Source organism: Pelodiscus sinensis, chromosome 1 (genome assembly GCF_049634645.1).
Source record: "Pelodiscus sinensis isolate JC-2024 chromosome 1, ASM4963464v1, whole genome shotgun sequence".
In the NCBI taxonomy this organism is placed as follows: Eukaryota; Metazoa; Chordata; order Testudines; family Trionychidae; genus Pelodiscus; species Pelodiscus sinensis.
Genome location: NC_134711.1, coordinates 111469517 through 111496553, shown reverse-complemented (window position 1 = coordinate 111496553; position 27037 = coordinate 111469517). Strand labels below are relative to the sequence as shown.

At 47.4% G+C, this 27037-nt stretch overlaps 1 protein-coding gene across 1 annotated transcript in view; it reads right to left on the bottom strand.

The window, feature by feature from the left end:
• LOC102452524 (perilipin-3-like) overlaps positions 1-24727 on the bottom strand; it is a 33200-nt gene extending 8473 nt beyond the window's left edge. The window contains exons 1-6 of the mRNA XM_075897358.1: positions 24501-24727; positions 21435-21514; positions 19347-19545; positions 19001-19074; positions 17412-17559; positions 15668-15843 (exon numbers count right to left, since the gene is read on the bottom strand). Of these exons, the coding sequence (XP_075753473.1) occupies positions 15668-15843; positions 17412-17559; positions 19001-19074; positions 19347-19545; positions 21435-21497 (660 nt within the window). The 5' untranslated portion in view covers positions 21498-21514; positions 24501-24727. The remainder of the gene's footprint in view (positions 1-15667; positions 15844-17411; positions 17560-19000; positions 19075-19346; positions 19546-21434; positions 21515-24500) is intronic.
• Between the last annotated feature and the right edge of the window lie 2310 nt (positions 24728-27037).

Sequence of the window (27037 nt, the reverse complement as noted above, 5' to 3'; positions counted from 1 at the left end):
AAATTTAGAAAAGACTCACCATTTGAAAATGAACAAAAAATTGTTTCATATTGAAGTGGGCAAAAAAAAAATGATTTGAAATGAAAATTTGAAGGCTACGTCTACACTGGCATGAATTTCCGAAAATGCTTTTAACGGAAAGTTTTCCGTTAAAAGCATTTTCGGAAAAGCACGTCTAGATTGGCAGGATGCTTTTCCACAAAAGCACTTTTTGAGGAAAAGTGTCCGTGGCCAATCTAGACGCGGTTTTCCGCAAAAAAGCCGATTGCCATTTTCACGATCAGGGCTTTTTTGCGGAAAACAGTACTATGCTGTCTACACTGGCCCTTTTGCACAAAAGTCTTTCGGAAAAAGACTTTTGCCCAAATGGGAGCAGCATAGTTTTACTGGAAAAGCACTAATGATTTTACATGAGATCGTCAGTGCTTTTCCGGAAATTCAAGCGGCCAGTGTAGACAGCTGGCAAGTTTTTCCGGAAAAGCAGATGATTTTGCGGAAAAACTTGTCAGTCTAGACACAGCCGAAATGTTTTACTTTTCAATGATTGGAACAAACTGCTTTGACTCTCACAATTTCTTGCTCCTGTTTTGTACTGGAATTTGCAAATAGTTTGTATGTCCTGGTAATGCAATTTTGATACATTTATGGTTAACTTTAAAAAAATCACCCAGTTCTAGTGATGATTCTTTATTCTCTGTCCATGTGATTTTGTGTTACCTTTGCTAAATAAGTCATGTTCAGTAACTCAAAGGCTGTAGCAAACTTACACACCTCTTTAGGAGAAATGTCTCCTGGCCATCAACATTGTAGAATAGGTCACACTACCAGTCTGATGTGGCAGTATTTCACACCATTATGCATTGGTATAAATGACTACACAAGGTGAAAGGCAGTGGAGAATCACACCTGTATTATGCACATGTCCTGGGATATACAGCCCTTGTCTGCGCTAGGACTTTATTTAAAAATAATCCCTCCTCCCGCCCCTGTCCCACAGTTTGAATTTATAAGCCAAGCATCCACACTACCAACCCCGTTATTTTGAAATAACGGGCTGTGGAATTCAAAATCTGTACTCCTGCTTTTCATCAGGAGTAACGTTAATTCCAAAATAGTTATTTCAAAATAACAGCAGTGTGGACACTCCGGTGCTGCTATTTCAAAATAATTACTCTCCAGAATAATTCAAACGAATAACTCCCCAGTGCTTCCTGGGGCTGTATTTCTGAGGTAGCACGTCCACATGGATGGAGCCTGTCTTGGACTAATTTCGAGGCTTCCCTGTAGTGTGGACATGCTAGTTCAAATTTGTTAAATTGGGAGTTATTAAGTCGAATTTAGTAATTTCAAAATAACTTCCTAGTGTAGATATGGCCACAGTGAAGATGTATGTATTCTTCATTCTGGTCAGCCCACTTACTGCTTATTTACAGTGGGGAGGGAATATGTACCCCACAGAGTCTGTTATCCCACCAGCCACAGAACATAGTTCTCTGTTTAGCCATTCCTCCTTACTGTCCTGCACAAATCTTTAAAGCAAATCACAATGTTGCCCTTTATGACCTGTCAGCTCACGGGGTAGGGTGTGGAGGACTGAAATTAAAAGAATGTACTGGATTTGCAATGGCAGGTTCTGTTCACTATCTGCTATTAATTTCCCTGTTTAAAACTGATTCTGTTTACCACGCATGTAACCCAACAAAAATCATACTCAAGGTCAGAGTTTTTGCAGGTCCCTTTCCATCTCATAGAATCATAGAATCATAGAACTGGAAGAGACCTCGGAAGGTCATCAAGTCCAGCCCCCTGCTCTAGGCAGGACCAATTCCAACTAAATCAACCCGGCCAGGGCTTTGTCAAGCCGAGACTTAAACACCTCTATGGATGGAGACTCCACTACTTCCCTAGGTAACCCATTCCAGTGCTTCACCACCCTCCTAGTGAAATAGTTTTTCCTAATATCCAACCTGGACCTCTTCCACCACAACTTGAGACCATTGCTCCTTGTTCTGCCATCTGTCACTACTGAGAACAGCCTCTCTCCATCCTCTTTGGAACCTCCCTTCAGGAAGTTGAAGGCTGCTATCAAATCCCCCCTCACTCTTCGCTTCTGCAGACTAAACAGACCCAAGTCCCTCAGCCTCTCCTCATAAGTCATATGCTCCAGCCCCCTAATCATTTTGGTTGCCCTCTGCTGGACCCTCTCCAATGCGTCCACATCCTTTTTGTAGTGGGGGGCCCAGAACTGGACACAATACTCCAGATGCAGCCTCACCAAAGCCGAATAAAGGGGAATGATGACATCTCTGGATCTGCTGGAAATGCTCCTCTTAATGCAACCTAATATGCCATTAGCCTTCTTGGCTACAAGGGCACACTGTTGACTCATATCTAGCTTCTCATCCACTGTAACCCCCAGGTCCTTTTCTGCAGAACTACTACTTAACCGGTTGGTCCCCAGCTTGTAACTATGCTTGGGATTCTTCCGTCCCAAGTGCAGGACTCTACACTTGTCCTTGCTGAACCTCATCAGATTTCTTGTGGCCCAATCCTCCAATTTGTCTAAGTCATTCTGTACCCTATCTCTGTCCTTAAGCGTATCTACTTCTCCCCCCAGCTTAGTGTCATCCGCAAACTTGCTGAGGGTGCAATCCATCCCCTCATCCAGATCATTAATAAAGATATTGAACAAAACCGGTCCTAGAACCGAACCTTGGGGCACTCCGCTAGAAACCGACCGCCATCCTGACATCGAGCCATTGATCACTACCCGCTGGGCCCAGCCTTCTAGCCATCTTTCTATCCATCTTACGTCCATTTATTCAATCCACAATCCCTTAACTTGCTGGCAAGAATATTGTGGGAGACCGTATCAAAAGCCTTGCTAAAGTCAAGGTATATAACATCCACTGACTTCCCCATGTCCACCGAGCCAGTTACCTCATCATAGAAGCTAATCAGATTGGTCAGGCACGACTTGCCCTTTGAGAATCCATGCTGACTATTCCTAATCACTTTCCTCTCATCCAAATGCCTCAATATGGATTCCTTAAGGATCCCTTCCATGATTTTTCCAGGAACCGAGGTAAGACTGACCGGCCTATAGTTCCCTGGATCATCCTTCTTCCCTTTTTTGAAGATGGGCACTACATTTGCCTTTTTCCAGTCATCCGGGATTTCTCCCAATCTCCACGACTTTTCAAAGATAATAGCCAAAGGCTCCACAATGACATTTGCCAACTCCCTCAGTACCCTCGGGTGCACTAAGTCCGGACCCATGGATTTATGTACGTTTAGCTTTTCTAAATAGTTCCTAACCTGTTCTTTACCCACCACGGGCTGTCCATCTTCATTCCATCTTGCGTCACTTGGCGCAGAAGTCCAGGAGCCGACCTTGTCCGTGAATACAGAGGCAAAGAAAGCATTGAGTACTTCAGCTTTCCCCACATCATCTGTCACTAGGTTACCTCCTTCATCCATTAGGGGCCGCACACCCTCTCTGATCACCTTCTTCTTGTTAACATGCCTGTAGAAACCTTTCTTGTTATCCTTCACATCCTTAGCCAGTCGCAATTCCATTTGAGCTTTAGCCTTCCTGATAACCCCCCGGCATTCTCGAGCTATACTTTTAAACTCCTCCCTGGTCATTTGTCCAAGTTTCCACTCTTTGTAAGCTTCCTTTTTGTGCTTAAGTTCACCAAGGATTTCCCCTGTAAGCCAGTCCGGTCTCCTACCATGTTTGCCTCTCTTGCTATGCGTCGGGATGGTTTCTTTCTGTCCTTCAATAAGGCTTCTTTAAAATACTGCCAGCTGTCCTGGACTCCTTTCCCCTTCATGTTAACATCCCAGGGGATTCTGCCCTTCAGATCTTGGAGGGAGTCAAAATCTGCTTTTTTGAAGTCCAAGGTGTGTATTTTACTACTCTCTTTTCTTCCTTTGGTCAGGATCCTGAAATCTACCATCTCATGATCACTGCTTCCCAGGTTGTCACCCACCTCCACTTCCCCTATTAGTTCCTCCCTGTTTGTGAGCAGAGGGTCAAGCTGCGCACGGCCCCTGGTCGGATCCTTCAGCACCTGTGTCAAGAAGTTATCCCCAACATTCTCCAAAAACTTCCTGGATTGCCTGTGTACTGCCGTATAGGTTTCCCAGCAGATGTCAGGGTGATTAAAGTCCCCCATGAGAACCAGGGCCTGCGATCTGGAAGCTTCGCTCAGTTGTCCGAAGAAAGCCTCATCTACCTCATCCACCTGATTCGGTGGCCTGTAGCAAACACCAACCACAACACCAATGCTGTTGTTTGCTCCTTTAAACTTAACCCATAGACTCTCAACAGGTTTTTCTCCCTCTTTATACTGGAGTTCAGAGCAATCGTAGTGCTCTCTTACATATAGTGCAACTCCTCCTCCTTTTCTCCCCTGCCTGTTGTTCCTGAACAGTCTATACCCTTCCATGACAGTGCTCCAGTCATGCGAGTCATCCCACCAAGTCTCTGTTATCCCAATTAAATCATATTTCTTGGACTGGGCCAGGGCCTCCAGTTCTTCCTGTTTGTTGCCCAGGCTTCTCGCATTAGTGTACAAACACTTCAGATAACCAGTTGATCGTCTTATCTTCTCCATTCGAAACATGGGTCCTCCTTTCTTGCCCCTTCCTCTCTGCATTTCTTCCCGGTATCCGACTTTCCCACTCCCCTCAGGGTTTTGGTCACCGTCCCCCGACGAACCTAGTTTAAAGCCCTCCTCACTAGATTTGCAAGCCCGCCCACGAAGATGCTCCTTCCTCTCTTCGTTAGGTGGATCCCATCTCTTCCTAACAATCCTTGCGCCCGGAACAGAGTCCCAAGGTCGAAGAAACCAAAGCCCTCTCTGCGACACCATCTGCACAACCACACATTTACATCCTCAATTCGACGATCCCTGCCCAGTCCTTTCCCTTCGACAGGGAGGATGGACGAGAACACCACTTGCGCTCCGAATTCTTGGATCCTTCTTCCCAGCGCTACATAATCTGCAGTAACACGCTCAAGATCATTCTTGGCCTTATCATTAGTTCCCACGTGGAGAAGCAGGAAGGGGTAGTGATCCGAAGGTTTGATCAGCTTGGTAATCCTCTCAGTGACATCCTGAATGCGAGCTCCCGGTAAGCAGCACACCTCTCGAGATTCCAGGTCCGGACGGCAGAGGGATGGCTCAGTCCCTCTTAGGAGGGAGTCCCCGACCACCACCACCCGTCGTTTCCTTTTGGGGGGGGTGGCCATGGAACCCCCATCCGTAGGACTACGCATCCCATGCCTTCCAGTAGATGGTGTTCCCTTCTGGTTTCTTCCTTGTGAGGTCCCTTCCAGAACTTTCAGCACTGCAGAGCCTGTGGAGAGAGCTTGAAAGTGATTGCTTACCTCTATAGCATCAGGGGATTCCCATGTTGGCCTTTTTCCCCTTCTAGAAGTTACATGCTGCCAGTTCTCTTCTTGGTCACGTACTGCCCTCTCTGGCTCTTCTGCCTGCCATGCTTGAAGGATTAAATGCTGCCTTCTATCGAGGAAGTCTTCATCCTCTCTGATCAAGCGTAGGGTCGACACTTGGGCCTCCAGTCCTCTAATTTTTTCTTCCAAAATGTCGACCAGCTTGCACTTGGTGCAGATGAAATCCGTTCTTTCTTCCGGGAGGAAGACAAACATGGCACACGCTGTGCAGGTAACAACAGCAGACCCATCACCAACCATCGCTGCTGTCCTGGAAAAGGATTTAAAAAGAAAGGCAAGAGAACCTCCCGCCCTTCCCTCTCCTCTTCCGAACTGCCTCTCAAAACTCCCTGTTAGCACTCACCTGTTCGCAAGCTCCTTGGTCGCTTACCCACTGCCTTATAAAGCCCCTCCCCCTACCAAGGCTCAGCCAATCAGCAGAGGCTCCTAGAATTCAAACTTTAATTAGAAGCCAACAGTTTCCACCTGCCAATCACAGCACAAACTCCATCAAGGGGAGGGGGAGGGCAGCCCTCATAGAGCTGGAAGGGACCTTGAGAGGTCATTGAGTCCAGTCCCCTGCCCTCATAGCAGGATCAAGTACCATCCCTGACAGATTTGCCCCAAATGGCCCCTTCAAGGATTGAACTCACAACCCTGGGATTAGTTTCCTTTCTCACAGCCCATATTTAAACGATTCCATGAATTTCAGGAGGCAGGTTTCAGGAACAACAGGACTTCCAAAGAACTAGATTGATGGATTTACTTCAACTGTTTGGAGACTCAGCTCTAATCTCAGAGTTAAGTTCACAAAGATCAAAGCTTTCGTTTGACAAATGTGACAATGCTTGATGGTTCTATAAATGAATTACCTCCATGTCCTGACCTACAGCTTCTAAACTTCTGTAGTCCACATATTTTTTCTTGCACCTTCTTATCCATATTTTACTGTTTCTGTTGGGTCTGTTTATATTCTACCTTTGAAAGCACTGAAGGGTGCCACATAGCAACAGAGAGGTGTACTGTACACCACATACTCCAGCAGACCTTTCACATGCTCTTCCTTGGTCACTTTCTTCCATATTTAGGAGAAGATTTGTCTACAAAGGTCTTGGAAGGAATCAAGAGTAGAACATGAAGAATAGAGCATTCCTGTGGTGTGGTAAACTTGTCGCATCTTGCCCTGAAAGCTGACTGGAAAGTGTTCTATGCTAATCAATAGGATGAGGTACATGGTCTTCAGGGACTGGGTAAATGTATGAATCAGGGCAATGATGCAATATTTCAGCACCTGCAAGGAGGAAATTAATATTGTGACGGTGCAATTTTTAAAAGTGTCTCTTGAAATGGGAGACAGCCACAACTACACTTGATCCTAAAACTGTTCCCCAGTACTGAACCGTTGTTCCCGCTCTCTGTGAGATTTCTGATGCCAGTCCAGCCTTGTTTGCTTTGGTTCCCCTGATCATTGAGTGGCTTCTGTTGAAATTACACACCAGTAATACTCAGCAGTCCTGGAGCCAAACTAGTGATCAACACAATCCAAAAGAGCCACAATAGTGTACATTTATTGTTTCAGTTACTGTCTACTATATATTTTAGAGAGCATGTGCATCTGTCTGTCTATATGTTCATCCATCCATTAGTTTGTTTGTTTAAGAACTCCTCTTAAACTGTAAAAGCTAGGACCACCAAATTTGGCATGTAGCTTCCTTTTCTCATAACTTAAAGCAAGGTCAGGACAATGGGATATGCCTGGAATTTGATTGTTTTTCATAAAATAAAAAGGGAAGGGTCTGGGAGGAGGCACAGTGATACTGTGGAGTGACCACAAGGAGCAACAACGAGCCACAAATACCAACTGGGACAGTTATAATCCCATTTGAGGCAGCAGGGGGCAGAGGTTGAGAAAGAGGCAGCTAACTACTCTATATTTCAGAGTTTGTCTGCTTAAGTTTCTGTTTGTCTGTACGTTGTCCCCCAGCAGGGGGACACGAACCCCTCTCCTATTTGTGCCCGCTCCTGCTGTGGTGGCCATGGGCGATTCTCACCTGGTCCCAACCTGCTGTGGGAGAGGGGATTGGGGTAGTTCTCTCTCCCCAAGGCAGCCTGCATAGTGATCCCCTCAGCCCCAGCCCCACCCCAGAGCAATGATATAAATGAAGAAAAAAATTATTTGAGTTAAGGACCCAAGCACCACAAGGTAACTCTTCTAGTATTACTATATTTGTGTTTTGGGGGGTGTCAAGCAATTAAAATTAATTGCAATTAAAAAGATTTTCAGATATTTCAGTTACAACACAGAATACAAAAGGTACAGTGCTCACTATATTTATTTTTATTGCTAACATTTGCATTGTAAAAACAAATTAAATAGTATGTTTTCACTTCTCTGATTCCAGGAGCCATATTGAAATCTCTTAATCATGAATGTTGAACTTACTGGAAATAATGCTGCCCACCTCTTTTTTACAATATCACCTGAATGCGAGAACTGGTGTTTGCTCGGAACGATTGTAGCCAGCTTTATCAGATATTTTCATTCCACATGTGCTAAAGATTCATATGACCTTTCATGCTTCAACCACCATTTCAGAGGACATGTCTGTCCATGCTGATGATGCATTCTGCTCAATAACTATCCAAAGCAGGAAGGGTCAACACATGTTTATTTTCATCATCTGAGTTAGATGACACCGGCAGACAGCTGATTTTCTTTTTTGGTGAGTTGGGTTCTGTAGCTTCTGAATCTGCTCCTTTAATACTTCTGAAAGCATGCACCATGCCTCATCACTGGCAGGTTGCAGGTAAAACAGCATTTTCATGATAAAGAGATTGCCCTACAGTATTTGTATGAGGTTAACTGAAATAGACTATTTCTTTTGTTGTTTTTACAGTGCACACATTGCCAACATAAAGAATAATATAAAAAGAGCACTGTACACTTTGTATTCTATGTTATAATTGAAATAAATGTATTTGAAAATGTAGAACATCCAAAATATTTAATATATTTCAACTGGTATTCTGTTACTGTTTAATCGTGCCATTCAAGCTGTGATTAAGCATGATTAATCAGCAGCCCTATTTTTATACATTATTTATTATTCACCCAGTAAATAAATTAATAATGTATTTCAAGTTGATAACTGAATTGATTAACAACATAATAAAAACTTAGATTAGTTATTAATTAAATCACAGTGTGTCAATATCATGTGCTGCCAAGAGCCAGAGAAGACACATTAAGGAGCTACTTGTAGCTCGTGAGCCTCAGTCTGAATATCACTTCTGTATACTCTCTGGAAGGAGCCAACATAAATAAGAAGGCTTGCAATCTTTGATGCTCATAAGGACTGGGCTGCTGAAGGAAAAATCTGACTTGGACAAAAAAATAGTGAAGCTGCCATATGCGTTAAAGATAATTAAAACAACTGTCTAGCTGAAGAAGCTAACTAATCCTACTTCTAATGAAGAACAAATAGTCCTGTGGCATCTTTGGGTGTGTCTAAACTACACCCCTCTGCCAACAGAGGGATGTAGATTAGGCACATTGCTATTGCAAATGAAGTGGAGATTTAAATATCCCGCACTTCATTTGAATAGAAATGGCCGCTGCTTTTTGCCGATGTGGCACTTTGCTGGCAAAAATCGGCAGTCTAGATGGGGATCGGTCAACAAGGAAAGCCTTTTCCGACTGATTCTGTTGCACGAGGCATAAGGCATAGGTCGGAAAAGGCTTTCCTTGTCGGCCGATCCCCATCTAGACTGCCGCTTTTTGCTGGCAAAGTGCCGCGTCGGCAAAAAAGCGGTGGCCATTTCTATTCAAATGAAGTGAGGGATATTTAAATCCCCACTTCATTTGCAATAGCTATGTGCCTAATCTACATCCCTCTGTTGGCAGAGGGATGTAGTTTAGACACACCCTTAGAGTCTAACATATATATAGTATCATGAGCTTTCATGGGCACAACCCACTTCTTCAGATGAGCTTTAGTGGAGAAAAAAAGGTGTGTGGGGGGAGTACCTGTCAATTGTAGTGCCTGTGCTAATGAGGCTAACTGAGTGGGCTGGAAGTGTCCCATACTTCACTTTTTATGTCAGTTGGGTGTTCAGTGTAAGGAAAGCAGGTTTTATAATGGGCCATCCAGTTCAAGTCTTTATTCAAGCCATGGGAAACAGTGTTCATTTGCATTTAAAGGTCAATTCTGCACTCCCTCTCTATAGTTGGCATATGAAATTCCTTCGCAGAAGAATGGCTACTTTAAAATCCATTAATGAGTACACAGGAAGGTTAAAATGTACCGTAGAGGTTGCTGAGTACTGGTTGAACCTCTCTTGTCTGGGACTCTGTGGTTCGGCAGGACCACAGATGGTGCTAGATCAGAAAGCCCTGGCCACAGAGGTTGAGAGCAGCTGGAAATGGATCTGGTCTGGCAAGCAGCAGTCCGCAGGGCCAATGACCTGTGTGTAGAGAGCCCCGAGAGAGACTGCTACCCCTTGAAAGAAGGGGGCAGGGAGCCTCAGGAGCAGATGCAATCCAGCATAGGTCCTGGCAGTGGTGGCAGCGAGCCCCAGGAGTGGCTGCTGCCTTGCGTGGGGCCAGGTGACTGGGGGCAGGGAACCTCGGCAGCCTGTGCAGTGCCAGGGCCAGGGAACCCCAGGAGCAGGTGTTGCCCTTTGCGGGGCTGGGGCTGAGGCACACTGGGAGCAGCTGCTGCACTGCACCGGGCCAGACACAGGTTTTCCTTTTAAAAGGTTTTCCGTTAAAAGTATTTGCAGAAAAGAGCATCTAAATTGGTCCCGGAGTTACCGTTATAACGATGCGCTTTTGCGGAAAAGCGCGTCTAGATTGGTAGCGCACTTTTGCGCAAAAGCAGAAGCCCGGAACCATTTTGAAGAGGGCAAAAGGGCACCAGCCCTTTCCGGGGGCGGAGGGTGGAGCTCCTTTCAGACACGTGCTTAAAGGGGTCTCGCTGGACAGCCGTTTGTCTCCTGCTCCGTGGTTTAGGACCCTTTGCAGGGACTGACAGCCCCTAGCAGTTTTGGTGGTTCCCCTCTGCCTTTTGGACACCACCCCTTTGCCCCCTAGTGTTTTTTCCTGGTTTTGGTTTCTTGTGCCTTGCTTTGTCTGCCATGGAGCTAGGGGTGGCCATGTGCCTGCTCTGGCCCCTGCCGGCCATTTTCGAGTGCCTGCAGCTGGTGCTCCAGGCTGGTGCCCTCGCATTCCAGGACCAGGAGGCGCAGATCCCCTTGGACTCCCTCACCAGGGAGGCCATGGAGTCCCTGTGGCATCCCCACCCCACCATGGAGAGGCCACTCTGGAGACTGGACACCAGTATGGACTGGTGGGACCGGCTGGTCCTTGGGCAATGGGACAACCAGCAATGGCTCCAGAATTTCTGCATGCAAAAGCAGATGTTCCTGGAGCTGTGTGCCTGGCTCACCCCTGCGCTCCACAGAGCCACCACCCGGCTGCGGGCACCCACCCCCATCAAAAAGGGGGTCGCCATCACACTATGGAAGCTGGCCACCTCGGACAGCTATCGATCGGTGGCACACCAGTTCGGGGTGGGAAGATCCACCATCGGTGTGATCGTCATGGAGGTAAGTCCCAGGGGGAGTGGGGAGCGGAGTGCGGGGAGGGTGCTGCACTCCATGCCCAGGGGCAGCCAAGACTCCAGGCTGGGTCACCCAGGGGTTTGGGCCATCCCTCCGTTGCACAGGCCTGCTGGTGGGGGGAGGGGCGTGGGGCGAGGGGGCCCTGGTGTGTGTGTGTGTGTGTGTGCATGTGTGAGGACAGAGGGAATCACGCGGGGGGGGGCAAGGGAGTGCACACTCACCACTGCCTTATGTGAGTGTTTTCTTGTGTTTCTCTGCACCCTTCTGCAGGTCGTCCACGCCATCAATGATGTCCTGCTCCCGAGAGTGATCTGCCTGCACAATGTGGACTTGACGTTGGCCGGCATCGCTGCCCTCGGGTTCCCCAACTGTGGGGGAGCCCTGGATGCAACCCACATCCCCGTCCAGGCCCCGGAGCATCGAGAAGCCCATTTTATGAACAGGAAGGGGTACTGCTTGATTGTTCTGCAGGCCCTCGTGGACCACCAGGGCCGCTTCCTGGATGTCTACGTGGGCTGGGCTGGCAGGGCACACGACGCCCGCATCCTCCGCAACTCCGGACTGGAGGCGGGTACCTACTCCCCCCGGCGGGAGTTGACTGTTGGGTATGTGCCTATGCCCGTATGCGTCGTCAGGGACGCGACCTACCCCCTGCTGCCCCGGCTAATGCAGCCCTACACGGGGCGGCTGGAGCAGAACTGGGCCCGGTTCAACGACCGCCTCAACTGGGCCCAAAATCAAGTGGAATGCACCTTCGGTCGCTTAAAAGCCCACTTCCGTTTTTTGCTCACCCGTCTCGAGATGGGTGAGCGGAATGCAACGTAGGTACTGGTCACATGCTGCATGCTCCACAACATTGTGGAGTGGAGAGGCCTTCCTCCCTGCATGGATGGCAGCCAAGGCACAGATGTTTGAACAGCCCCATACAGCTGCCATCTGCCAGGCACACCAGGATGGTGTGTCTTTTAACCTTTCTTGCTTGTTATCTATGTTAATATAGTTGTGATTTAAATTTTACTTAAAAGTGTCAGTATTTATTTATGCGCCACAAACCAATGACCAATTAAAGGAACGACCGGTGACAGATACGGTATTTGGTGTCCGCATTTTGTAATCCTCTTAAATTTAGTTGGCTAATTGGCATCTCAAATCATTTATTACGGTTACCTCGAGTAACACAATAACCAACACCGTTTTGTTTTCAACTGAAAACCTTGTATGTTTTTATTTACAAGGGGAAGAGGGGGAGGAGACCTTCAACCAGGAGGGGGAGGAGCTACTCCTCGGAGGGGTGGCTCCTGCAACCGCTCCTTCCGGGGGCGGACCTGGTCATGGGGGGCAGGCTGCATCGGGGCAGGCTGCACAGGCTGGTGGGCAGGAGGGGCTATTGCAGGAGCAGCAGGAGGGGGCATTGCAGGGGCAGTGCTAGGGGAGGGATGGCGGGGGCATGGGGTAAGGCCATGTCATGATGGATGGCATGGGCTATGTGGGCAGTGAGGGTGGCGATGGAGTCAGCCATCCACGTGCACTGGGCCTAGAAGGCGGCCCAGGCCTCCTGGCGCCACTGCAGGTCCACCTCCACGCGTTGAGTGATAGCAGCCTCGACGCGCTCTACAGCCTGCTCGTGGCGCCGTAGGAGTTGGTCCCGGTGGCAGAGCCTCTGCCTCCGTGGTTGGGCAGCTGGGGGTGCTGCTGCTGCCGGACTGGAGGGTGCCTGGCTTGTGCTTGGTCCCGCTGCAGGGAAGAAAAGAAAGGATGGGTCAGACAGGCAGCCCGGCCATTGTCCCCACACCGCAGGCCCTCCACCCCTGAGCCCAGGTAACACCACAGTAGTGTGGCTTGAGCCCACTCGGTTCCCCCAATGCCATCCGTGTTGTATGTTTGCAAAGAGGACCACCCCTGGAGTAGCATCCTCCTCCATGTATTGTAACCACCGGTCTGGGTCCTGGCCCCGTGAAGGGTGGGAAGGCGCATGTGTTGCGTTAACCTGTGGAACTCCCTGCCAGTGGGGGCTGTGAGGCTTTGGGCTAATCACTGGTGTTTGATAGGGAGCGAGATGCATCCCCACACAGTGCCTGGGAGCACATCTGGCAGAGGTGGTCTGGGCTCTCAGATCCCCATCACGTGGGATATCTCCTGGATGGAACCAGGAGAGTTACTGGGGGGGGGTGTCCCATCTTTGCAGCAAAACTCAGGCGACCCTAGGGGCTGCCTGAGTGCTTCCCCCCCTTCTCCCTCCTACTATCCCTCACACACGTAGCCCAGGGACATGTGTGGCCGCAGTGGGGACTTCCCTTGGAGAGCCAGCCAAGGCACCGGGAGCAGGCGAGGGGCTCGGTGGGGGCCATGTTCAAAGGGCTGTGACGCTGCGGTTTTCCCAGGAGCAGCTGGCTGTGCCTCACAGCCAGGCATGGGACAGTGTGCCGTTCTCCTTGCTGCACCCCTTACGGAGGTGCGGGCTCTGGGCTGAGTCCCTGGGGCCCTGGCTGGTTCCAGCCGGCATCCACCCTTCCCCTGGTCCCGCTGAATGTGTGTGAGCAGCACAGTCCCAGGCGTGCCCTGAAGCTGCCTGCCATGGCCACATCCCGCTCGGTCACCAGGCTGCACTTGGTTCCACGTGCTGCTTCCTGCCTAATGCTACACAGAGTGCAGCTCACGTGGCCTGAGTGACATGCTCTCCCCCTCCCCCCTCGGGTGCCTGGCTCCCCCCCCACCCTCTGCCCCCCGCCCTTGTGAGTGCAAAGTGCAAGACTCACCGATGGATCCTTCCCCGGCTTCCGAGGATACGCAGGAGATGTCGGAGCTGCTGGGGAGGGGTTTGCTGGGTGACAGTGCTGGCCTCATCCTCCGATGCATTGCTGTCTCCTTCCCCCGCCTCAGTGGTCCTGGTGACGGGGGGGGGGGAGGGGGGAGGGGCACACGCTGCTGTCAATGGGCACGTCTGGGGCTTGCGGGGCTGGCTGGCCCAGGATGGCATGGAGCCAGTCGTAATGGGGGCAGGTGTCTGCTCCTGCCCTCTGGCCCTCGCTGGCCCGCACATAGCCCAGGCGCAGCTCCTTGACTTTAGCCAGGACTTATTCGAGGGTCCGGGCTGGATGGCCTTGCTGGGCAAGCGCCTGGGCCATGCAGGGGTCAGCAGGCTGCCAGAGGTCGAGCAGGCTGTCCAGCTCCCCCGACGACCAGAATGGGCCTGTCATTTGCGGCCCCTGGGGGCCTCCTGCGCTGGGGGTGTGGGTGGCTGGTGCCCCCCTGGAGCTGCCATCCTGCTGCGGGGTGGCTGCTGAGGATGCAGGGGCCACGTGGCAGACCGCAGCCCTGAGATCCAAATAAGGGTCCTGCCTGGTGACCTCAGCAGCCTGCATCTGCTTTAAGACGGCTTGCATTAGCAGGAAGTCTGGGAAGCTGAGTCTGGCTACGGAGCCTCAGAGCGCCCAAAGGGCTTTTTTCTGTTTAGCCTGCTTTTGCGCAAAACGTCTTAGCTGCCTGTCTACACTGGTCCTTTTGCGCAAAAGCATTTCCGGAAAAGGGCTTTTGCCCGAACGGGGACATCAAAGTATTTCCACAAGAAGCACTGATTTTGGACAGTAGATCGTCAGTACTTTTGTGGAAATTTAAGCGGCCAGTGTAGACAGCTGGCAATTTTTTGCACAAAAGCACTTCCTTTTGCGGAAAAACTTGCCAGTCTAGACACAGCCAGGGAGCAGAGACCTGTGAGCAGGCTGGGGGCAGAAGACCCAAGCAGGTGAGCCAGACAGGGCAGTGGCCAGGAGGGGAACCCTGGGAGAGCCTGGATGTCTGACCTCCACGGTCCAGCAAATTCCCTTGTTCGGGACTGCTCAGGTCCTGAGGGTACCAGACTAGGGAGGTTCAATGTGTGGTATGATTTATAATATCTGATTTGTGTCCATTTATCCTTTGTTACAGAGAGTGTCCAGTTTGGCCAAAATACATGGCAGGGGGGCATTGCTGGCACTTGATAACATAGATCACATTAGTGGACGTGCAGCTGTATGAGCCTCTGATGCTTATATGGTTCCATCCTGTGATTCTGGATTTTTCCCACACATATATATATATAGTTAGTTAGTGCCACTGGACTACTCATTGTTTTTAATGTTTCAGACTAACACGGCTACTCTAGTGAAGAAGGCCCTGGAAACAATACATTATGACAAATCTGAGTTCATAGACCAGGTGAGGTTCCTGCTCCATGTGCCACTATGGCTGGAAGGAACTATTGTAGTTGATGCTCAGCATCACTTTTCTGGCTTTGCCCCGCAAGCATTTGGAATCATGCGAGAAGGGTGTAATGTGATGCTCCAATGGCATTGGAAGGTTTCACTGATCATAACTATGCCAACTTTTGGCTTGGCGGGTCATCACCCCAACATCTGAGGTTGCCGTGTTGGTTATGAAATTTAAAATAATTGCAGCACTGCTTTCATTACACATTAAGCACTGGGGACACCCCAAGAGTGGGAATAAGCAGACACCACTCAAAGAAGAAGATTAATTACATTATGGTCCAGCCCAGACCATCCCTGGGATAAGGATGAAGGGAAAGAAGAACGTTGTTCCTACCAGGTAACTGGTTTGAAGAGCCTCCCAGATGGTTTGGCCGGCACCCCTCACCATGCTGTGGAAATGCTGGTAAGCATATTGCTGGAACTGGGTCATCCCGGTGCCCAAATGCGCTGGGTAATTGCCATACACTTGCTGCTGCTGAGCAGAAGCCACTCCATCTTCTTCTGCAAATGCTGTACATTTAACCAAAAGACACAAGAGAATAAGGCTATTGTGGCAGATGAAAGGTGTTAGGGTCAGAATGGACCACAGCTTCCTCACAGTGTCATTTGAAAGCCTGACTCATAGAGTATAAAGTTGGAAAGGACCACTGTGGTCATCTAGTCTGACCTCTTGTATAACATAGGCCACCTGGGCATTCCTCTCACTAGGTCCTTATCTGCATCTTTAGGTACCTATATACCATTAAAAGTCTGGCCCCTAGGCAACTGCACTGCTGTTACCACTGTTTGCCATCAATCTAGTAATGGAACTGTTGTAATGAGAAACTGGATAAACAACTATTGCTGATACTACCATTTACCTTTGTCAAGGAACATACCCATTGACCACACATTTGAGAGCATCATGTCTACAAATACACTTAAATTTCCTCTATCCAGAAAGCATTAACTCCCCTCCCCAAGTGCCAGCCCAAGTTGACAGTCAAGGGTGCAAACACATTCCACTCCAGTCATAGTTTAGTGGCTTAGAATCTTGCGTGCCAAGATATGTGCACTTTTCCGATCAAGCTTCAGTAAAATAAATGTCACATCATAGCTTAACATATGTTGTCACAGCTGTGGCTAAGTCTCACCTCACAGGATGCTGGGGACATATTTCAAAATCATTCTCTTCTGTCAGTCTGATACTTGTCTTCCTTTTCCACCACAGGGAGGTGAATGGATGACAGCAAGGACTAGAACTGAAAGAGTAGCTCATGGCTTAAAGTGAGTCCAAGTGGAAATCCTGTGGATCATTATTTGCTCTGATGAATGGAAGAGGCCACTTCCCAATAAAAGGAAAGACCCAGGTAATTAAAAGAGTGAAACACTGGGAGGGCCCCATTTTATTTTTAAAGATAAAGCCAAAATATTGAAACCGGGACTGGAATTTTCAAAGAGACCTATGAGAATTAGCCACTCAACTCTTACTGGAAACCAGTGGAAGTTGAATAGTGAACTCCCTTAAGCTTCATTGAAATTCTCAACCTGTATGTAATCCAGAAAAGTCCTTGCCCATTTCATCAACTGTGTAGAGGTAGGATGTGAGAGCTCATCAGCTGTCTCCAGCACTGCTTGAAATTCATTCCTGCCCATCCAGCTAGTCAGGAATTTTTCAGCACAGTGTTCTTATATTGGAGTCATCAAAACCAAGACTATTCACAGAACTGTGGTGCTGTGCATGAAACTTCCGGCATCGAGGTTTCTCAGCTCCAGGATGGAATGGACAGAATCCATCCTGGCACAGCCAATAGCTTAGGGCTTAGGGCATTAACTGGGATTTGGGGAGCCCCAGGTCCAGCTCCCTGCTCCAAATCAGGGAATTGAACCTGGTCACCCCCAACTTAGATGAGTGCCCTGATTCCAGCCTATTCTGGTCTGAGGCTTGCTCAAGTTTTTTAATACAATTTTTTGAAAGGCTTATTTTCATTTCACTGTAGAATGAAAAAGAATGTCAAAGCCTGGAATTTTGTTGTCAATCAGAATTCTTGTTTTCTAGCAATCCCTACACACTTTTCATCCGATGACTGTATCCATACCATTAATTGCTGCTGACTGGGTGGTCCCTAGACTGGCTTGGATGGTGTCTTTGGTCGGGCCTACAACCACTATTATTGTGTCGGCCATAGCGTCATTTGCATCCTTCACTTTGGAAGACATCATGAGGTTCTTTGCATCTGAAACAACCTGAAAATGAAATAGTCAGAAGAAAGTTTGTTTTATTCTAAATAAATCTGTACATCTATGAGCAAAACTTTCAGACTTGGGTGCACAAAGTTAGGCTCCTAAACTCGTTGGCTGTGTCTAGACTGGCCGCTTGAATTTCCAGAAAAGCACTGACGATCTCATGTAAGATCGTCAGTGCTTTTCCAGAAATACTATGCTGCTCCCGTTCGGGCAAAAGTCTTTTTCTGAAAGACTTTTGCGCAAAAGGGCCAGTGTAGACAGCATAGTACTGTTTTCCGCAAAAAAGCCCCAATGGATAAAATGGCGATCGGAGCTTTTTTGCGGAAAAGCGCGTCTAGATTGCCCTCGGACGCTTTTCCGCAAAAAGTGCTTTTGCAGAAAAGCATCCTGCCAATCTAGATGCGATTTTTATGAAAATGCTTTTAACGGAAAACTTTTCCGTTAAAAGCATTTCCGGAAAATCATGCCAGTGTAGACGTAGCCTTCATGAGGTAGCCAAGAAAGTGGGGTGATTTTCATAAGTGCTGAACAACTTCAGGCTGTTTTTCAAAGTGTTGTCCTAAGAGCGCATCTCAAAATAGAGTAGATTGCAAGTGATGAAGGCACATCCCCTTCTGCTTATTGTGAGGCTTAATCTTCCATACAGTAGATACTTCATCATAATGTTGTCTTAGAACATCTGTGAAATGCAGTGCGAGTCATCCTATTTTATCTGCCTTTTCCTAATTTTCAGCCAACAGAAAATTTGTCCATTACCCTAGCATTCCCTCTAGTGTTTGAATGGAAACTGTATGAGCTGCCTGTGGTTCTCTAGTGAAACCCACAACTGCCCATCGTTTGATCAGATACATGAATGTAAAAGAGGCTACCCCTATTCACAACTCACCAGAAAAACATTCAGCTGCCACCACAGCTCTACTCACTCTTGCTAACAGAGCTCAGCAGTTCTCAAACTGTAGGTCAAGACCCCAGAGTGGGTCACAACCAATGTACCCTCTAATCTTTTCCATCTATGTGCGAATTTTTTCCATCCATGTACAGAATAAATGTTATGTGCACCAAGGTATGTGTGAATGTGCACCACCGGTAGAAACACAAACCCAGCCATGGGCACTCTGCTAGTCAGTGAAGCGGCATGTGACTCTCCTGAGAGGCCACACAAGTGCACAGCTTACAAGAAACACTTCTCACAACCCCGTTTTAATGGGGTCACCAGAGGTGGCATTAGACTTGCTGGGGCTTGAGGCTGAAGCTGGAACCTGGGACAAGAGCCAATGCCTAAACTACACCACTGTGCAGCAATGCTTCTGTCCTGCCTCCTGGAGTCATGTAGTCATTTTTGTTGTCAGAAGTAGGGGTCCAATGACGTTTGTGATCCCCTAGAATACATCATAGCCTACCCCTAAAAGAAGTATCTAGTAGAACAACAGATAATTATTACCTGCTCAGTGGTTTCACAATGAACAGGTGGCTTCTCCTGCGCTGAATCTAGACCCTTACATTTTCCTGTTGCAGCTACAAAGAGACACATAGAGTTAGTTTCTCGACTCTCTTTCAGTGTGAGTAAGAATCCATTGGCTTATGTTTATATGTCATTGTTCTCAGAGCAGCCATATCACCAGTGGAGACCGAGGCCCATTTTCCCGCTGGCTTTAGGCAGAGAAGTTGCTGAAAAACTGCACACGATCTGAGCCTGGCAATCCGGGTTGAATGAGGAATTTCCCATGGGAGTTTTATTTTGAGTTCCATTTTCCCTTCCCATTGACTCTCTATCCCAGTTTACTCACCCTGGGGCTCAACGGTTGTCAGCACTGGTTGTGCACTGCTGATTACAACTTCATTGATGGGCTTCCCTCTTTTCGCTGTCCCAGTAAGCTTAAGTTTGAAGCATGAGTGTCTCTTTTTGATGGAGGTATATTTAGCGGAAACCAAGTGACAGACAGTGCTGATGAAGGGTAGGTCACTCGGTTTCTTCAAGACATTACGCTGAGGCAAAACAGGAAAAGTCACATCAGCAAAGAGTCACTGACAGGCTGAAAAGCAAAGCCAAAACTGCGATTGATCTAGCTAGCTTTTCAAAGGTTTAGGTCCAGCACTGAGCTAGTTTAAATGGCAGAACTTCAGTGAAGAAAATCAGAATCCCTGGACTGCTTTAGGTCATGTCTTTTTAAATTAGGTAAATTGAAAAGTTGAATACAATCAAATATCTAGTCCACCCACATATTTCCATGTAATAAGTCCTGTAGGTGAATACACTGAGAAGACCTTGGTGTTTTGGGGGATGAGGGAGAGTTACTTGCAATTTGAGTCCTGATACAACTTCTACTAATCTGTCTTTGAACTGCTTACACATAAGATTTGGATGACTCAAAATCTAAAGAGTCTTTTACTGCTTGCCCTTTAAGAATGGAATGCTTAGTTCTGACCGTTTCAAGTCTTATAGTCTAGATTGTGTCTAGCGTGACTACCGTAAACTAGCGTATATAACCCGCACTCGTGTATAACCTGCACCTGTGCAATAACCTGCGATTTTCCCTAAATGTGTAAAAAATGTCTTAGATAACCCACGCACGTGTATAGCCCACGGGTTATATACTCTACAGCTGGTCCCCGAGTTGCAAACGGTCGACTTACAACCGTTCGCAGTTACGACCAAAACTATCGTAAATGGTGGACCCCAAGTTACGAACGCAATCCACACCTATGAACAGCGTGGTCACGTGTACCTCAATGGGGTCCAACTTACGAACAAACCGAGTTACGACCAATTGCTTGGTCCATAACCAGTTCATAAGTCGGAAAGAGACTGTACTTTTAGGTACCTGGTAATTGCACATACCAGCCGCAGCCTCCGGGAGGGGGGAACGGAGAGTGTAGCGCAGGCGAGATGGCCGGCCTGCAGGAGGGGAGCCGCACTCAAGCCCAGGCTCCCCGCAGCCAGGCACAACCCACCCTCCTCCGGGGAGGGGAGAACGGAGAGAGCAGTGCAGGCCAGCGTGGCCGGCCTTCGGGAGGAGAGCCGCACTCGCGCCCAGGCAAGTAAAAATAAACTTGTACACCCTGCGGACATGTATACCCCACAGGGGGGTTGCGGGGTTTGTAAAACTTTGTATAACCTGCGGGTTATATGCACTAAAACACGGTAATTCAGAAACTGAAAGGAGATGTCATTCTGTTTGCTGCATATCGCACCTTCAAAATCTGCCTCGCTCTGCTACTTTGGGGGCTTTTGTTAAATGACTATTTTGTTTTTCAGTTCAGATGCAGCTTTATGCCAATATTATTCCACATCAGTAATATAAAACTGGTATAGGACTGTGGAGAAACAAGGCCTTTATACATGTTCTTTGTTGTTTTCCTTAGTCAAAAATCAAAGTCAGACTGAGCATTTCTTTGGTCTTTCTGTGTGGAAAAACATAATAAAAAAAAAGCACAGAGCAGTGGAATGGCTATTTAGAATAGATTTAAGCCCTCTGGACTTTCAGACATCACCTTTGAATTTGCAGAGCAATTGTCAGACACAAGTTTTGCTGTGTCAGTCTTGGCTTTGACATATGACACACAGCAAGAAGGGCTGAAAAGCACCAGCCCTGGTGCTGCTTGTAAGCCATGGGCCCCTCAGCTGGAATCAACATTCCTCTAATGAGAGACAAGTCAATTTAAAGTAGCTTAGGGCCTTGCCTGCTAGCTTCCTTGGCACAGAATGGAGAACTTAGAATTCACATTCATTCAGTTCTGGCCTCTTTTCAACAGTCACTAAGCACATTTCTTGACACTGCTGTTTAGGGGTAGCCCAAATTACCTGCTGGCTGGTGCTTACTAGTGCAAACCAGTATCTGCCTGCTGAACCCCATATTTCTGCAGGATGTACCCACCTGCTTCTTCTGTTCCCATTTCTCTGAGGAAGCAGTGTCTAGTTTGGTCATTTTAGAGGACATGGTGCTGTCAATTATAACTGAAATTCAACAGAGACATAAGAGTGTTAAGTTAGGAGTTTAACGGGAATCTCAGAGAATATGAAAAGATGGAGAATCTCACAGACTGATCAAAGCCTAAAAACTACATTTGGGGCCAGATCCTGATTCACATTCAACACTGACAATCTGAAGTAACTTCGTTACAGTCATTGCACTGTGTGTTCTCTCTCTTTCTCTCATACACAAACACAGATAAAAAGAGAGCTTTGCTCTGTATGTTGCTCCGATGGAATGTGTGACATCCTCCCATTTCACATCCTAATTTAAGTCAGATGTAATTCCACTGAGGAGGAGAAGGGGAGGGCTTTGGTATCAGAAATCAGCCTGAGGGATCTGTGCAATTGCAGTTTTCTACAGTTAGGTTCAACAATTCAGGTTGTTGTGGAATGATTCGAAATAGAACCCCCGCTCTGAAAGCATGGAACAGCCTCCAGCCTGGCATCCAATCTCCCTCTCTCTTCTTGCCTCCTGAAATTATGTGGCACACATACTTTTACTGGTTTTTGGAGGATGAAGTTTAACTGAGGTGCGTCTACCCTGCATGTGGAACTTGAAATAAGCTACGTAAGTTGAGCTATGCAAATTGTGTCACTTATTTCAAGTTACTTTAGAAATAGTTTATTTCAAAATGTGGCACTGTCTAAACAGCACCAAATTTCAAAATAGAGTACTATTCCGAAATGTCCCTTACTCCTTGTGGAACAAGGTTTACAGGGATGTTGGGATGGCAAATCCATTATATTTCAAAATAACAGGCTTGCTCAAAAGACATGGAATAACTATTTTGTGCTACATCTGGTAGCCTGAAATAGCTCTGGAGTGTAGACGAAGTCTGAAAGCACAGAAAACTGTTTTATACTATTTCCTGTTCCAACCCACTTATCTGCTCTGCAAACCTATTAAGTGCTTGATTCTGACCCGTGCACGCAGGGGAATGTTGTGTATGTGAGCACAAGCTAAAAGATGATGCATAGCCACTGATTTTCTCCTCCTCCTGCGGAGGAGTAACAGAATGAGGGGAGTATATAACTAAATGTTTCCTTTTCATGCTGGGAGCCACTTTTAAGCCTGTTTCTTCTCTCACACAAATATTTCTCACTTTTTTCCTCCCTGTAATCAAGAGTAAGGTAACAGATACACAGGGATTTTGAGACTCAGACCCTCATGTACTCTCTGTCCCTATTCAAAACGGAGCATATCAGTCTGGCATGTGCTATTACACCTCATCCTCTAAGGACAAAGTGGCTGAAAAATTATGATCGTCACTATCCAAGCTAATTATTCATTTAGCTAACTTCTAATTAAGTGAATCATCATCATGCAAGGCAATTTTTCCACTTGAAACCAGTTCATGCAACTGTTCCTGCCAGAGCCAGATGATTGGCAAATTGAGTTCTCACTGGATGCAGACTGCCTTCCCCTTGGACTGGCCTCTGATCTCTAATCTCCCTATTCAGCAAGATTAATTCAATAATCAGTCCAAGTGGGATATAAAACAGTTCAAATACAGCTCTCCCTTTTCAAATGCTGTTCTCCTGTTCTGACTATTTGTACTGCGGTAGCGGTTGACTTTCTACATATGCACACAGTGTCTGACCACCCAGAGCTGTACCGGGCCACCACCCGGGGCGCCCCATTATAGGGGGTGGCACGCGGGGCTGCCGGGCTGAGCGGGGGCGGCACCACGCATGCTCCGCGTGCCTGAGGCGGGGACACGCATGCGCCATGTGCCCGGGGTGGGGCCACGCATGCACCGCGTGCCCGAGGCGGGGACATGCATGCGCCACGCACCCGGGGTGGGGCCACGCATGCGCCATGTGCCCGGGGTGGGGCCACGCATGCACCGCGTGCCCGAGGCGGGGACACGCATGCGCCACGCACCCGGGGTGGGGCCACGCATGCACCGCGTGCTCAGGGTTGGGGCCGCGCATGCGTCGCACTCCCGGGGGCGGCACCGCACTCCCGGGGCCCAGGGCGCGCAAATGGCTCGGGCCGGCCCTGTGACCACCTCACAATCTTTAATGGATTTTAACTTCACACTTCCATGAGGTAGGGAAATCCTTATCCCCATTTTACAGCTGGGAAACTGGGACACAAGGTAGACGAAACAGTTTTCCCAAAGTCCCACAGAAAGTCTGCATAATTAAGCCCAGATGTCCTGTCTCCTAGTGTAGTGCCCTATGCACTACACAATCCTTTGTACCCCAGTACCCCTCAACCAACACTATGGCTCATTGCTCTAGTTATTCTACAAACACCTAGTGAGAGACATTCCCTGCCCAGAAAAGTTTACATTCTAATTCAATAAGATAGAGAGATGGAAAAAAGGACAGAACATTCAAGTAGAAAACTGGCAAATGAGGCACTAAAGGTGTGTCTAGACTACACGGCTCTGTCAATGGAGCCATGTAGATGAGGCAGGACGACAAAGGGAAATGAAGCAGCGATTTAAATAATCGCTGCTTCGTTTACATCAAAATGGCCGCCGCACTGTGCTGATCAGCTGTTTGTCGGCACAGCGTGGCAGTCTAGACAGGGATCTGCCGACCCCAGAACCCTTTGTCGGCAGATCCTTTATGCCTCGTGAAACGAGGCTTACAAGATCTGCCGACGAAGGGTACTGGGGTCAGCAGATCCCCATCTAGACTGCCGCGCTGTGCCGACAAATAGCTGATCAGCACAGCGCGGCGGCCATTTTGATTCAAATGAATCGGCAATTATTTAAATTGCCGCTTCATTTCCCTTTGTCAAGTAAACTAATCTACATGGCTCCATCGATGGAGCCATGTAGTCTAGACGTACCCAAAGAGATAAAGTGTCTTGCCCAGAGTGACCTTAGATATCTGCAGTAGAGCTGGAAAATGAATGCATGTCCCCTGAGTCTCATGCCCCAACCATAATTCAATCCTTCCTCCTATAAAAATCTCTTCTTGGCTTCACTGAAGCAGCAGCAGTTCTGATTACCTTCCAGTGGGTGATAACGTCTTTGTTTTCATCATTGGCTGGATGGTCTTCTGGTGTATAAATTGTTCTGTTAGGCTTCTTCTACACCCCCAGAATTCCTGTAAGATAACACTCTGTGCCTTTTACACCATTCTCATTCAAGGGATACTTTAACACCAGTGAAGTGGAATATTTCCAAGTCTGATCCTCTACACCTACAAGATAATTACACATTGTAATAGATAAGAAAAAAAATTCCTCATTATTGGCTACACATCGTCATGTGACAAATCATTACGTGTCTATTGTTTACCTTCACAGAAGTAAATACTTGGACAAGAATCAATCTTACCCAATCAAATCATATATGCAAATGCTACATTATGACTGTCTGCAGTTCAGTGTTAAGTCTCACCTCTGGGCCAATCAGGTATTATATGCAAATGCACATTTCCCCATTGGCACAGAACTAAATAGTTTTTTATCAACCTTTAATTTAATTGCAGGGTTTTTTTGGGGAGGGGATTCATTATTGTATAGTTTCAGAAATATCTGAAAATCTCTTTGTTATAGCTTTGTATGTCCTATAAAACCATTCCTGTATAAAGTGATACATGTATTTGCTTTGCACTGTATGAGCTTTAGTCTGAGGTTATCTATCATATCAGGAAGCTTTTGATATTCAAGCCAAAAGGCATAGTATATATGTGCTATTCCCCTTTTAATGAGAAGTAAACCTAAGGCATCTGAGACTGTGGGTAAGTCACTTACCATGCCATTGAAAGAGCTAGCCCAGAATCCTATCGCCTATCTTTTGTTTTATTGACCGAAAAACACTTTCAAAGGGTAGGAGCACAGCTTCTGTTCATGTTGAGTCATTTGTATAGAATTTATTTATCCCTCCTGTCAATTCAAAAACTCAGAGGCTGTGTCTAGGCTGCATCCCTTTTCCGTAAAAGGGATGCAAATTAGACATATCGCATTTGCAAATGAAGCGGGGATTTAAATCCCCCCCCCCCTTCATTAGCATAAAAATGGCTGCCACTTTTTTCCGGCTTGGAGCTTTGCCGGAAAAAAGCACCAGTCTAGACGCGGATCTTTCGGAAAATAAAGCCTTTTCCGAAAGATCCCTTATCCCTTATTTTATTTTAAGAGGGATAAAGGATCTTTCGGAAAAGGCTTTATTTTTATGCTAATGAAGCGGGGGGGGGGGATTTAAATCCCTGCTTCATTTGCAATTGCGATATGTCTAATTTGCATCCCTTTTACGAAAAAGGGATGCAGTCTAGACACAACCAGAGGATACTGCACTGCATACAAACAATCCATATTTGTTGTTTAAACAAACATTTTTAATATGGGCCTAAATTAGCCTCCTGCCATTCCCCACACAGCTCAGCCTGAAGAAGCACCTTGGCAATGACATTTAGCACTTCTCAAACATTTGCTGTTAATGACAGGATCGTAGAACAAAAACTCACAGCTCCCGACTCTAAGGAAAGAGGCCAGGAGAGGTGTCAAAAGTTAGCCCAATGCTCATAATCTAAACCAGTTCCTTACACATCCTCCACTGCACATTGTAAATAAGTCCCAATACTTTATTCTAATGGCTCTGAAAACTTTTAAAAGCCCAGCTGCCAAGAATCAAAGTGCAGGCTGGAAGCTACGGTGTAATTTCATACGCATAGGAAAGCTAAGTAAAAGCCTGTTTACCAGCTCCTCCTTACATGTCAAGGAAAGCAGCCCTGTTCGGGGATACACAAGGAAACTCACTGGACCAGCCTCATTCAGACTTTGTTAAAGGCTCATGCCTCACTTGCCAATTGACTCCATTCCTGCCTGCTCTCAACCCTTGCCCAAACAATCCTTCTCCCAACTCAGAACATCCCCAGACCTCTCAGCAGCCCATAACTCAATTCCCAACTATTTGAGACCACTCCTCAGTACACCCCTCCCCGTCTGTCCCCAAACTAAGAACTGCCCCCCCCCCTTTCTTAACCACTTTAAAATACCCCTCCCAATCTGAAATCTCTCCCACTGGACACTCCCAGATGCAGAATAACCTCCACACCATCCCTGCAGGCTCAGAATTCTTCCTCTCCCTACCTAGCACCTTCTGCCATCAGCCTCAGGGGCTCTTTGCACTGCTCCTTTAGATATTGGTTTCAAAACAATGAGCAACAGGTTGTGATGCATGCCACAGTACATCAGCCACACTACACAGCAGTGACACTACTGAGGAAACTTAGTACCCCTAATTGAGGGCTGCCGTTGGGGTGACCATTTTTAGATAAGGCCAGGCACCAATAGCAGTAGCCTCTGGGAAACTGGGGAAAAGTCTATGGAGAGATTCTGGAGGAAGCAGAAGAAATCTATAACAATCAAGGCTTCAGGCATTTGCTACTGTCACCCCCTGCAACATCTCTACAATGAAGTCAGTGGCTCAAAGTCTTCCTAGATAGAAATGGTTATCACACCATTTCCACTGAGCCTGCCTAGCTTGCTGGGAGGACTTGAAGGGAAACCTCTTCCTCAGAGCAGGAAATGGTTAGGGTTGA